The 13232-nt window shown below is 33.7% G+C and overlaps 2 protein-coding genes and 1 pseudogene across 2 annotated transcripts; 1 reads left to right on the forward strand and 2 right to left on the reverse strand.

The window, feature by feature from the left end:
* Positions 1–496: 496 nt before the first annotated feature.
* Positions 497–1135, reverse strand: LOC107486448 (GDP-fucose transporter 1-like; annotated as a pseudogene).
* Positions 1136–1673: 538 nt separating this feature from the next.
* Positions 1674–8791, forward strand: LOC107477433 (toMV susceptible protein tm-1(GCR26)). The gene is made up of 10 exons (XM_016097553.3): positions 1674–1930; positions 2011–2279; positions 2813–3197; positions 4047–4253; positions 4768–4983; positions 5108–5327; positions 5672–5919; positions 6995–7173; positions 7261–7514; positions 8402–8791. The coding sequence occupies exons 1-10, from the start codon at positions 1799–1801 to the stop codon at positions 8551–8553; spliced, it is 2262 nt and encodes a 753-aa protein (XP_015953039.1). The 5' UTR covers positions 1674–1798; the 3' UTR covers positions 8554–8791.
* LOC107477570 (uncharacterized) lies at positions 8718–11257 on the reverse strand. Its single transcript, XM_016097648.3, has 4 exons — positions 10861–11257; positions 9958–10140; positions 9587–9828; positions 8718–9254 (listed from the first exon to the last, which is right to left on the reverse strand). Exons 1-4 carry the CDS (start codon positions 11152–11154, stop codon positions 9002–9004), a joined length of 972 nt encoding a protein of 323 aa, XP_015953134.1. The 5' UTR covers positions 11155–11257; the 3' UTR covers positions 8718–9001.
* Between the last annotated feature and the right edge of the window lie 1975 nt (positions 11258–13232).

Genomic DNA, 13232 nt, shown 5'->3' on the forward strand with positions numbered 1-13232 from the left:
CAATTGGTGATCTTGATTTTTTAAATTTTTATTAATTAGTAATTATTCAAAAAATTAATTAATGTTAGTGAAAAAAAATTAGCTTATATATTTAATATTTTGTTTTGTTTATAAATCTTTTGGGTTTTTTCATATTTTTTAAAAAATTATTTTTATTATTAAAATGATTTTTTTAATATTATTTTAATAGTATATTCTTATGTTAAGAATAATCTAGTATTTGTACCCATGAACTATGCGAACGTTGACAAAAGTACACATCAAACAAAGAAACTAATGCCATACCCATAAAAGATAGGTTCCTTATGACAAAAATACCAAAATTCTAATTTTTTGTTGACTTTTCAATAAAATTCCTAAATTTCTTACCTTTTATTTTTTCTCCAAATTTCAAACTTTCACAACTCTCACCACTACCAACACCTTCACTGTCTCCCTTATCCCTCTCCATGCCACCACTCACCAGCACCACCATCATCACCTCTTACCACTATCATCATTTTTTTGTGGGATCAAACAAACATCCAAAATCGGATCTTAGAGAATTGAAAACCTCAAAGATTCTCACAGGTAAGGAACTAGAATAAGGGCACAATCATGAGAGACAAAAAATTATTGTGCAAAATAAAACTCAAAGTATTCAACCCTATATTTATGATTATGTATTTGATGTAAATTATCTCAGTGGTGATTGTGACAAGATAAGTAAAAGTCAAATAATAAGTAGATAAAAGCAGAATTAGTAGCGACATATCTCGACACTAGCGATAATATAGAAAAAAATGTGAGTTTGGAGGGACAAGGCTAGTGCGAAAAACGGTATCCACACGGATGACGAAGAGAGGGGTGAGAGATCGGTGGACGATGTAGGTGTCGACATTGGCTTGGAGGAGGAGGTTGGTGTTGGTGAAGATGACGAGGAAGAAGACGAGTGCGGTCGGGAAGAAGCGTTTGGCGGTGTCGATAGCGAAGGAGTAGTGATGGATCGGAGGAACCTTAATTTATCAAGAAGGTAGACTCTGAGAGCGAAAGTGAGGTACTGGAGTGCAGCTAAGAGACTGGGGTAGTTGAATTAGGTGATGGCATACTTGTTGATGATAACGAGGAGATTGGAGCAGCATGCGTAACCGACCATAAGGAAAGGAGATTCTGTAAAGAAGAAGAGGGGGCAATAGTAATCAAGAAGGTATTAGTGGTGGTGAGGGTTGTGAAAGTTTGAAATTTAAGGAAGAAAAATAAATGGTAGATTAATTTAAAAATTTTATTAAAAAAATTAACAAAAGATTATGATTTGAATTATTTTGTCATACAAAACCTATATTTTATGAATACAATGTTAGTTTTTGGATATTTTTGTCAAATATTCGTAAAATTTAGGATACAAATAATAGTTTATTCCTAATATATTTGATATCATTATAGGTTAAATAAAAAACCGAAAAAGATTGGCCGAACCAAACTACATTCGGTTGGTTAGTTCACAGGTAAAACCAATGAATTTTGGCTTCAAAATTCAAAATGGTTTGGTTGGTTGGTTTTGCGGAAAACCAAACCGAACCGACCGAAAACACCATGGATTTAACAAGAAACATTGAAACAAGATGGGCATGTGAAATGACGTGTGAGTTAGCAGTTAGCACGTCATTTTGGCGTGAATCTCTCTTAATTCTACATGGACATCTAATCATGTTCCACGACACACAAAGTTACAAACTGAAGCGAAAGGAACTCAAACACAGTCTCAACTCTCTACTCTCTACTCTCTACTCTCATCTCCGTCCACTCCTTTGACTCAAAGATGCCGCACCATCCAACCACCCTTCGAGTCTTCTGCGTCGGAACCCTCGACACCAAGTTCCACGAGCTCCGCTTCCTCTACAACTCTCTCCGTTCCAATCTCCAACGCTTCTCCACTCACCTTTCCTCCAAGGTACTCACCAAATTCCAACATTCATTCATATTTCATAACCACCGCTATAACCGTCTCGCGCTAACGGAATTCAGTTACAGGTAGAGGTGGTGGTTGTTGATGTTTCTGCTGGTCCAGAGGAACCAAAGAGCATCCAAGATTTCACATTCGTTTCCAGGAGCGAAGTTCTCTCTTGCTGTGGTGGATCAAACGCGTATGAATCGGACAGAGGCAAGGCCGTTGCGAGGATGTGCCATGGACTTGAGCAGTTCTTGAAGAACTCTCAAAACGACAAGGAGGGTGTTGCCGTTGCAGGCGTCATCGGAATTGGGGGCAGTGGAGGGACATCAATACTTTCTTCTCCCTTCAGGTCTGGGACTGATGCAGGTTCTAATGGCCACAAGGATTTAGTTATTTTATTATAATTATACAATGTAATGTTCAATTTGCCCCCTATTATTTATAAAATTTGACCCAAACTAAGGAAAAAATGTTTGATCACTAAACCAAAACAGTGTTTCTGCGTGAACTAAGGTGAAAACTCAGATGCAGTCCATTTCACGTCAAGTTGATAGCTGAGCCGTTAGATGAAAATTTAGTCAAATCAGTCAAATCATCTTACGGCTTTCAATTATCAACTTCACATGAAGTCGACTCTACCTGAGTTTCCACCTACCTGATATTTGTAGAAGTGCACCATGCTACTTCCTTAGTCCTTTGAGTGATTTATTACGCCAATTTCAGGATGTAATTGGTTCAATTGAAATCTTGGAAACTATTTTAGTGCACGCGGCCAATCTCATGGACAACTTTGGATTTTAACTCAACTATTTATTTTATTTATGTATTATGTATTATTTTGCTGCCATAGTATAAACTTTTTGTATCCGTCATTTGCTTCAGGTCCCTTCCAATTGGTGTCCCTAAGGTTATTGTGTCAACCGTGGCCAGTGGTCAAACTGAACCTTATGTTGGGACATCGGATTTGGTGTTGTTTCCTTCCATTGTGGACATTGCTGGAGTTAATAGTGTTAGCAAGGTAATATTGTCCAATGCAGCTGCTGCTTTCGCTGGAATGGTTGTTGGAAGAGCTATTCAGAGCTTAGAAGATTCGTCTTCTGTGGGAGATAAGCCTACTGTTGGTATAACTATGTTTGGGGTTACTACTCCATGTGTCAATGCTGTTAAAGATAGGTTGAATAAGGAAGGTTATGAGAGCCTTGTTTTCCATGCAACTGGGGTTGGTGGCAGGGCTATGGAGAATTTGGTTAGAGAGGGATTTATACAGGTATCTATCTATCTATCTATGCACACATTATTCGACAATGGCAAGTTAATTTGACATTGTTTATCTGAAAAATTGGGACTTCAATTCTTTGGTAGAGGATGTAAGAATTAGTTATATTTTGATTTAGTAGTTATATATCCTTATAAAGGAAGAAGTTAAGGTTTGGAAGCATGGCATAAGAATCGATTATCTTTATTAAGTCATGATATACCCTCCTAAATAGTGATATATCTGATCTGGAATATCATCTTCGTTCCTAACAAAGAAAGTATTCATGGTGCTTTTTATATTCTTCAAGATATTAAATGCATTTAACCTTTAACCATAATAAAAAATTTGGAGAATAATTAGAAAGGTTTGATCTCTTCTAAATTTAATCTATTTATTAGTAATGGATGCTCTGTTGAATCTTATATCAAAATTTCGATTAGATTTCTGAAAACGTGGATGTACTTGTTTGTTTTTTTCATGGATGTACTTGTTTCAACCAATTGCATATTCAATTGCCTTTTTATGGGTTCATGACAATTTATATATGGATCTAAGCTTTTGGTTATGTTTGGTCGCTGTCCTATTGCAATGTAAAAGTTTCATTTTACCTACATGAATGCCTGACCAAATGAAAGATCTTTACGAATTATTTATTGAGCTCTGTACCACATCCAAATTATTTTACATAAATGCACAAGTGTTCTTGTTCGGGAAAGCATGCACTTAAGTATCTTTCACATACTTGTATGGTAGACAAATTATGAACGCTTTTACACTGTTTCAGATTCTTGTTTATGTATTACTGCCTCCATTTGTGTTTTTTCACGTATATTACTTTTTTTTCCCAACTTTTCTTAGGGTGTTTTTGACATCACAACAACAGAAGTAGCAGACTACATAGTTGGAGGCATAATGGCATGTGACAGTTCTCGCTTTGATGCCATTTCAGAGAAGAAAGTCCCCCTAGTTCTAAGTGTTGGAGCATTAGACATGGTGAACTTTGGTGCGAAAGATACCATACCTCAGGAATTTCAGCAGAGAAATATATATGAGCATAATAAGCAGGTGAGTAATCTATTTGACTAGGATGTTTGGCTTACAACTAGGCATATTTTTGCATTATCAATATTTTGCTTTAGTTTCATGCCAGTATTGGGACTTATTTTAGAAAACACAGAAGAATCTTACCTTAGATGGTTTAAACATGTGCTGCTAAGGCATATAAGCACTACTAAGAAGAGTAGATTAAATGAAGGGTAGCTGAAAAGATAGAGATTGATGGAGAGTGGAGACAAATAAAATCATATAGGCAAAATTTAGATTCTAAATGGCTTTATATTAGACATCATTTATGATAAAACATTATGGCATCATTTGATTCATGGAATAAAACCTATCTAGAAGGTCAAGTTCTGCTGCTGTAATGTTTTGTCCGTCATCTTAACACATGTTGAATTTGGCCATGAATTTCCTACTATCGAATCCTACCAAAGCACCGTAGTCTTAATGGTAATTTTATGCTTCACAATTGTCATAATTGCTGCACTTAAGCTAAAATACTAAATTCTGTCAAGTTCAGGTTTCACTCATGCGAACAACTGTAGAGGAGAACAAAAAGTTTGCTGATTTCATTGCAAATAAACTGAACAATTCATCATCTAAAATCCGTGTTTGCCTCCCAGAAAAGGGTATATCTGCTTTAGATGCACCAGGGAAGCCTTTTCATGACCCGAAGGCAACGGGTACTCTTCTTAATGAACTACAAAGGCTTGTTCAGACAAATAATGATCGTAAGGTACTATAATTGCTCAATAACTACGTTTATTAAAACTATACGCTTCAATTTAGCATGGACTTTATTTTATTTATCTATTATTGATATCAGGATTTGCGAAATTTGAAAGTTATGAATTTTTCAGGTAAAAGTGTATCCCCATCATATTAATGACCTTGAGTTTGCAAATGCATTAGTTGATGCATTTTTGGAGATTAATGAGAGTTCTACTAAAGATTCTACTCATAAACAAGTAGCCAGTCCTGAATCCATTGATCACTTTCGTAAAGATGATGATGCTTCAAATGCATCAAGTTTTAGGAACATTGGCTATGCGCCTAGTGAATTCCCAGATGCAAAACCAGGTTCTCATTCAATTTGCTTAATGTTTCTATTCTTCCCAAACGTTTGGTAATTGAAGTTCTAGATGTGCACATATACTATGTTTGTACTGGTTTGGCCTTACAAAACAATGTGTGTACTTTGCTGGATTTGTAGCAATGTGTGGCATTTGGCAATGAAGAATTAAATTTACAACTTTTCAATGTTATTTTTTTGCATGATACTCTTAATCTGCGCTGGCCTAAAAATGTTTCACCTAAAAATGTTACCCGTTTATGCTGAATTGCGCAGAAATAAGTTGGTCTCAGTTTACTTTAGGTAAAAAGTGTCTCTTTACGCCTGATGCATTTACCATTTATACTGGCAGAAACTTTGGAGAAAACACGCTTTATATTGCAGCAATTAAAATCTCAAATAGATAAAGGAATACCTATAATCGGAGCTGGTGCTGGGACAGGCATATCTGCCAAGTTTGAAGAAGCTGGAGGTGTTGATCTGATAGTGCTGTACAACTCAGGGCGCTTCCGGATGGCAGGGAGAGGCTCATTAGCTGGGCTTTTACCTTTCGCCGATGCTAATGCTGTTGTGCTTGACATGGCTAATGAAGTTTTGCCAGTATGCCTATACTTTTACTTGTTCAATGAGATCCTACAACATTTTCCTACTGTTAACTTCCTTTCAAGCTGTTTTGATATCAGTTCTCTGATTTTTCCTTCGTACTGTTCAATTTATCTTGATTATTATGCTTTGTCTAAATAACTGGTGTAACCTTTTTGGCAAAGAATTCGGTATCCCTCTCTAAGGCAAGGCTACAAATGACATTTTCAAAAATAATTATGATTTGAACCTCATCTTTTTTTTTTTACATCTGAAATTACGAAATTTTTTTAAGCCAATCCTTGTTCCCACTCTACTGAATTGCATAGAAAACAACCTACATGACTAAACCAAGAACTCATCATGATTCATGGCAGCAATGTGCTCAAAGAAATCCAAATCAACTCGAAATTGGCAAAGACAATGCTCTTCATTTTCTTCTTCCTCTTCCACTCCCTAACCTAGTGCTCCTCTTCCAAAAACAATTAATTCATTCCATGCATATTGTGTTGTGTACTATACAATTCAATTTGTAACTTTATTGATTGTTATGTGTCTCCCCGTGTTGATGCTCAGTTTGTTCTTGTCCATCATGAACTAGGTGTTATAATCCCTAGTAAATAGGTAGAGTTAGATGAAATTGAATTCTCTTAATTGCTATGTAGCAAATGCAAGGACTACGAAGGACATGGTAAAAGTGTAGCAAGAGGGCCTGTGAAATCTGGCTTTAGGAGTTCATAAGAGAGATTTCTTCTTCTTTTAGCCATTGCTTTAGTCCGAGCTTGTGGGTTGGTGTCTCTGCGATTTGGTGGAATGGAAACAAAAGTTGGGCTCAGAAAGAAAATATCAGAAATTTAAGAGCAATTTTATAATTTCAGATAAAAGAAAGTGAGGGTTCAGATCAAAATTATTTTTAAAAAGGTTACCTGTAGCCTCTTCTTAGAGAATGCTACTAAACTTTTTGCCAACTTTCTTATGGAAAGAATTTGTCATTTTATTTCATCTTTTGTAATAAATAAAATCCTTTTTTGAAGTTAGTGTTGTGTCCGTTTCTCCAGCACTCTGTCTAACATGCTGATCTTTGGTATTTCAGGTGGTAAAGAAGGTACCGGTTCTTGCTGGAGTTTGTGCAACTGATCCTTTCCGTCGAATGGATTTCTTCCTTAAACAGGTGGAGTCTACTGGATTTTCTGGGGTGCAAAATTTTCCAACAGTTGGGTTATTCGATGGAAATTTCAGACAAAATCTTGAAGAAACTGGAATGGGATATAGGTAAGTGTTAATTTAATAAAAGAAATTTTTATCAGTGTTAATTGAACTGAATCATATCTTACAACTTTTGTTATGTTACCTCATTAGCTTGGAAGTTGAGATGATCCAAAAAGGTCATAAAATGGGTCTCTTGACAACCCCATATGCATTCAATCAACATGAAGCTGCCGAAATGGCTAAAGTTGGTGCTGATATTATAGTGGCCCATATGGGTCTAACTACAACGGGATCAATCGGTGCAAAAACTGCTGTTTCACTGGAGGAAAGTGTGGTTCGTGTACAAGCTATTGCAGATGCTGCACATAGGATCAATCCCAATGCAATTGTGCTGTGCCATGGAGGTATGTACATCACCTAGAAATTCTTTTGTTTGAGTATTGTGAATTATTAGAAAGTACTTTTCACTGATCAATTGTTATTCTTTGGAGCTAGTGGTAAAGTGAACAATACTTTGAATTAGACAACTGAAGAAATGCATGTTAAATAAGAATAACTGAAAGTGAGAATTGGAGTGAGGGTCCGAGGGATGCCGGATGAATCTGGGGTTGAAAATGGAGTTGCCCGAGTTGATGAAATAAAATAATGTGTTTACAACTTTAACCTTATAGAAGTCTGGTTGGAAATTTGAATACAATGACAAAATTGGAAACAAAAGTTGGACACCAAGTTCATGGAATCCCCCTTTTTAATAGCAGATGTGTGCCTAAGTGTTCGTTTGTGAGTTGGGGTTTTGGAGAGAAATGAAGGGAAAAAGAATCTGTGTTAAATTTTGAACTTTTTTGCTACAAAGTACAAACCCCACATTTCCCTCCTTTCCCTCCCCTCCAAAATCCCAACTCACAAACGACACTGTAGAGATGGTCCTAGATGTCTTGAGACCGAAGAGTTTTACGGAGTGGGGGTTGAGGGTGTGGAACTGAAGACAAGAAAAGGAAAGACATAGTTATAAAACTTAGAAGGTGACCCTAAGTGAGGAAATATGACCTCAAGATTCTGGTAATACAGTTGTGAATATTGGAATTAAATATAGCTTTCCAAGAAAGCTTCAGAATCAAGGAAGAAAGGTCAAACTCGAGTGTTGGAAGGTAAATTCAGAGTGTGCAGCATATTGCACAAGAATAATGTACCATAATGAGAATGCCCACTACTATTCTCTATTTTCTGAACATTATGTTCTGTTTTTTGTGATTTTTTAGTGGAGTTCTGATTAACGTACTGGGATATGCAGGTCCAATATCAGGTCCAAAGGAAGCAGAATTCATATTAAAGAGAACCAAGGGAGTCCATGGATTTTATGGCGCATCGAGCATGGAAAGACTACCGGTGGAACAGGCTATCACAAGTACAGTCAAAGAGTACAAAGCAATTTCCATTAGCTGAGGTTTAACATTTTTATTCCTTCATGACACTGCTCTTAATCTGTACGTATACCACATGTCTAATAATGGCTTTTTTATTTTTTTTTTTAAATTTAGTATGAGACATACTAAAATTGTGGAGAACGTAGGATTCACTGTTATATAAAATTTAGTTGTAAATTGTAATGAAGCAAAACCAATGTACTATACCTTTATTTGGATCCTTTGGAAAATACAATAAAAAGTATTGTCCTTTATCATATGGTTGTGTGCCCAAATCTAGGGAACATGGTTCAGTAGAAGCAATTTATTGTTCTTTAACCAATGTCAAGGGTTTTATTCTTGTTTTGAATATGGAAAAACTTTAAATATTCTGGTTGTGCACCTAAATCATGCCTAACAGCTAAAATGTACAAAATTACTGATGGCACTGGAGTTGTATAATCACAAAGTGAAGGTTTAGTGTGTTCTTAATCCGAAGATAATTTGCGGATGAATGAAAGGATTTCATCAGAAACTTGTTGAGCTTTCTCCTGATGTATAAAATGGTGGCCATCCATTATAACTACTTCCAGATTTGGAACGAGACTCTTAAACAAGTCTCCTTCCACATAATCCTTTGTACCCCCACTACTTTTGAAACCAAAGTCTCTCTCTCCAGCAATGAACTTTGTTGGAACTGTAATCTTTGATCCCTCCCATGGTGCAAGAAGCTCCCAGTTTCTGCAACCATTTTCCATGTAATAATTATGTGCAAATTATTAATAATCTAACATACACAAGTTTAGTAGCCAAAGTTAATACGCTTTGGAAAAAGTAATAAAGACTCTAAGGCTCAAATCCTAAACTCTGAATCATATATCTTGAATTCTAAATTCTAAAGTCTAAATCTGAACTATCGATATAAAATATAATATTGGAATGTTAAGATTTGTTTAATTAACAAGGAAGTGTGCAATATTCCTTACTTAGTAAGGAGTGTTTAAGATGAGCCTAAGACCGTGTATCTTTGTTAAACCAACACTAACTTTAACAAAGTGAAAACAAATACTTACAGGTCCATTGCACGGTAATAGTTGAATGCACCAGTAAAACCAGACTCTTGAAATTTGTCAGCAAAGACCATGAGTTCCTCTTCAGTTATCCAAGATGGCAAAGCGGAAGGTGTTGGCAAGAAATCAATAATCTCCATGCCAGGAGGAGCTGCTAGAAATTCGGTCCAAGTGGCTAACATGAACTTCTTCATCACTGTCAAACAATCATATCTTGCGAAGGCTCTCTCTGCTCGACCCGGTTCCTTTCCGGCCAACACAAAACAAATTAGCAACAAATTTTAGAAGTAAGTGAATCTAATTGAAGCACGGAAAGCCAGTATAAGCTAATCATGTCTTGTTTGAGCAATTTAAGGAATGAGTGTGAATGGTACCTGGAACTGGGAGATATGAGTATTATCACCATATGCCATTCTGATAGCTTCAACGGTTTTAATAGTTGGAATCCTTGGGAAGTAAGGAACGCCTATAGCAACAAATCCCTTAATTCTATCAGGCCTAAAGAGACTCATGTGCCAACCAATGTTTGCTCCCCAATCATCTCCAACAACAAATGCCTCCATTCATTTAGTGTTAAAATGGGTCAAAAGGTTATAATATCATGGAAAATAAATACATCAATTCTCCAAGTATTTTATCACATAATTGAATCTGATCAGGAAGTCCTTTACACCTCATTTAGTATTTGTATTTACAATAATAAATACAATCCCGCTACGTTACTACGTTACTAACAGCATTTCTACTAATTTCTGCCAATTCTTATTTATATTTATAACTGTGTTTGATGGAAGTGTCTAATAAAAATGTCTTTTTTATGACTGTGTTTAATAGAAGTATCTTTATAGATATATTTTCTGGATGTGTCTCTTTATATATGTGTTTAAAATATAATAATTAATTATTGTTGGCAATAAGTTAGCAGATAATATGTTGGTACTCTATATCGATATCAGAAATATGAGTTTAAACAATATATTAAAGTTACAAATTAAAAATTCTTTTATAGAAAAAAGTAACAATTTATTGTACATTTATTAAAGTAAAAAAATTAAAAAACTTTTATTAATAGTAATTTTCACGGCACATGTTAGTTAAATCCGAAACATGATTCATAAACTTCTTATCCTCTTTTGTTCTAGTATCTTTGCATTATCTAATTTGAAACACTTAACAAACAAAATCTTAAATTGAGTTGAGAAATTAGAGTTTAAGAGAAGAAAGTAAAAGATTTATAATGCTAAGTTTTTAAAAACTACACTAGGATTTTGACATACCTGGTGTTCCCCAAAGTGGTCAATGAGGCCTAAAAGGTCACCAACTACGTGCATAAAAGTGTAGGAACTGGGGCTGATAGGAGAATCTGAATCACCATATCCTCTTAGATCAGGTGCTACTGCATGATAACCATGGTTGGCCAAGTATTTGAGCTGGTGGCGCCATGAATACCACATCTCTGGAAAGCCATGAAGCAGCAGAACCAGTGGTCCTGTTCCTTGCTCTGCTATGTGCAACCATATCCCGTTGGTTTTGATTCTTTGGTGATTCACTTCACTCATGATCATGGCCATGGATATGGTGCTTATTAATTTCTATAAAATTTTATGGGTCAAGCAGAAGGAAGAGTAGGTAGGTGGCGGATAGTTCTTTTATGCGTTAGTTGTTATTTATTTCAAAAGGAATTCTTAGATGTAATAATTGTGATAGAGCCTTTAGACCAAATTATTATGTATTTGGAGTAAAGTGACAAATAAATTTTTTAAAGATTTATCACTTTATTCATATATTTGTGTATAGCAGAACATGATTACGCCAAGCCTGAGAGCACAACTTTGACTTGGAAACCCCATACGTTGGACCTTCTAGATGGTGTATGCATGTTTATATAATTATATATGCATGAAAAATAGATGGTCCCCATGTTTTATCAAAGTCCGCAGCGAAATAAGTCTAGTTTTCACTCGATTCGATAGATGTATGTAGATAATATTTAAATAATATTTTACAAGAAATAGACAAGAATAAGAGAATTTGATGTTGTGTATAATCTTCTAACCATTCTTTAAACGAGAGGGGACAAATAGAGAAAACAACCAAAACTAAGCACAATATTGTAAAATATAAAATTTAAGATAAATTAATTAATTTTAAAAAAGTTAATATTGACTGAAAAAAATTAATTCTGTAACATTACTCATTGTAAAATTAATAATAAGCTTTGTTTAAAATTTTATAAACATTAGGTGATTAATATTTTTTAAAAATTTATTTATATTTGAGTTAATATTAATTAATTTCTATTTTTTTCAATTAAAATTGTTAATTTTCTAATATTTCCCTTTTATTCAACACCACCATCATCAACAACATATATAATTGAAAAATGAAGAAAGAAATTTTAGGACGAAACAAATAAATATGTGGCCATTGAGAGAAAGTAGACTTATTCAAACAATAATAGAAAAAGTTCATTCATGAATAAGTCTAAAGATATTTATAAACGAGTAAATATTTAAATTAGTTTTTAAAAGATTTAAATTAAATATTTTGATTTTTAATATCTTTTTATTTATTAGAAATCTTCGAGATTATTCTTGTTGAATAGACTAATTCTTTTATTGTTTTTAATCAAACTTTTAATATGTCTATTAAAAAAATAAATTCTACACAAATTTTATTTTAAGTATATTAAATTCTAAAATTTAAGACAATTTAGTCTCCTTCGAAACAAGAAGAGACGACCAAACAGACGTGAATAACTTTCAAGAACTTACATAAAATAGAAATTTACTTAGAGTAATTCTGAATTAATTAATACTTATTAACCTTTTTTGTTATTTTTCTAAAAATAATTAATAAATATTATTTTTTTATAAGCGACAATTTTTTTCTATATTTAACAAATATTATATTCATTTGATCTATATTTTTTATAATAATATTTAAAAAGTACCAAAAAAGATTAGAACAAAATTTGATCTCGAATAATTAAATTAAATTAAAATTTTATTTAGAATATATATTTAATATTTAATATCTAATTTTTTTTGTCACATTTTTAAAATTTTCAGTTCATTAATATATTTTAAAATTATTTTTATCAATAATAAAAATTTTTAAACAGAATTTATTTATTATTTTTTCAAATAAAAAATCGAGATCTTATATAAAATTAAAAAAATAAATTAATTATATAAAACATAAAATTTTAGGTGAAAACTCAAGTGCAGTCGACTTCACGCGAAATTGATAGCTGAGAGCGCTTAGATGATTTGACTGATTTGACTAAATTTTTATCTAACGACTTTCAACTATCAACTTCAACTGTACGTGAGTTTCCACCAAAATTTTAATCAAATTTAAATATTAAAATTATCATATTTAGTATAAATTTTATAAAATTAATTAATTTATTTATAATATCAAAATATTTTAAGAGATAAAATCGCTACGTTTTTGCGAGACTAAATCCCCATTTTGGTCCCTGAAATTCACGCGATTACTCATTTTGGTCCCGAAATTTAAAATTACCTATACTAGTCCTCTAGATTTAAGTTTGGGCACCAATATGGACCCTCGACTTTTTCTGGTGATGATTAGGCAAATGGAGTGCTGAGATGACACCCTTACTGTGACGTTGGACGCTGTA

This window comes from Arachis duranensis, chromosome 1 (genome assembly GCF_000817695.3).
Source record: "Arachis duranensis cultivar V14167 chromosome 1, aradu.V14167.gnm2.J7QH, whole genome shotgun sequence".
Lineage (NCBI taxonomy): Eukaryota > Viridiplantae > Streptophyta > Magnoliopsida > Fabales > Fabaceae > Arachis > Arachis duranensis.

Coding starts and splice junctions, on each gene's coding strand:
- LOC107477433 (XM_016097553.3), top strand. CDS start 1,799: ATGCCGCACCATCCAACCACCCTTCGAGTCTTCTGCGTCGGAACCCTC. Junction 1,931..2,010: donor CCACTCACCTTTCCTCCAAG/GTACTCACCAAA, acceptor ATTCAGTTACAG/GTAGAGGTGGTGGTTGTTGA. Junction 2,280..2,812: donor ATACTTTCTTCTCCCTTCAG/GTCTGGGACTGA, acceptor CATTTGCTTCAG/GTCCCTTCCAATTGGTGTCC.
- LOC107477570 (XM_016097648.3), bottom strand. CDS start 11,154: ATGGCCATGATCATGAGTGAAGTGAATCACCAAAGAATCAAAACCAAC. Junction 10,141..10,860: donor ACCACTTTGGGGAACACCAG/GTATGTCAAAAT, acceptor AAATGAATGGAG/GCATTTGTTGTTGGAGATGA. Junction 9,255..9,586: donor TATTACCGTGCAATGGACCT/GTAAGTATTTGT, acceptor AAATGGTTGCAG/AAACTGGGAGCTTCTTGCAC.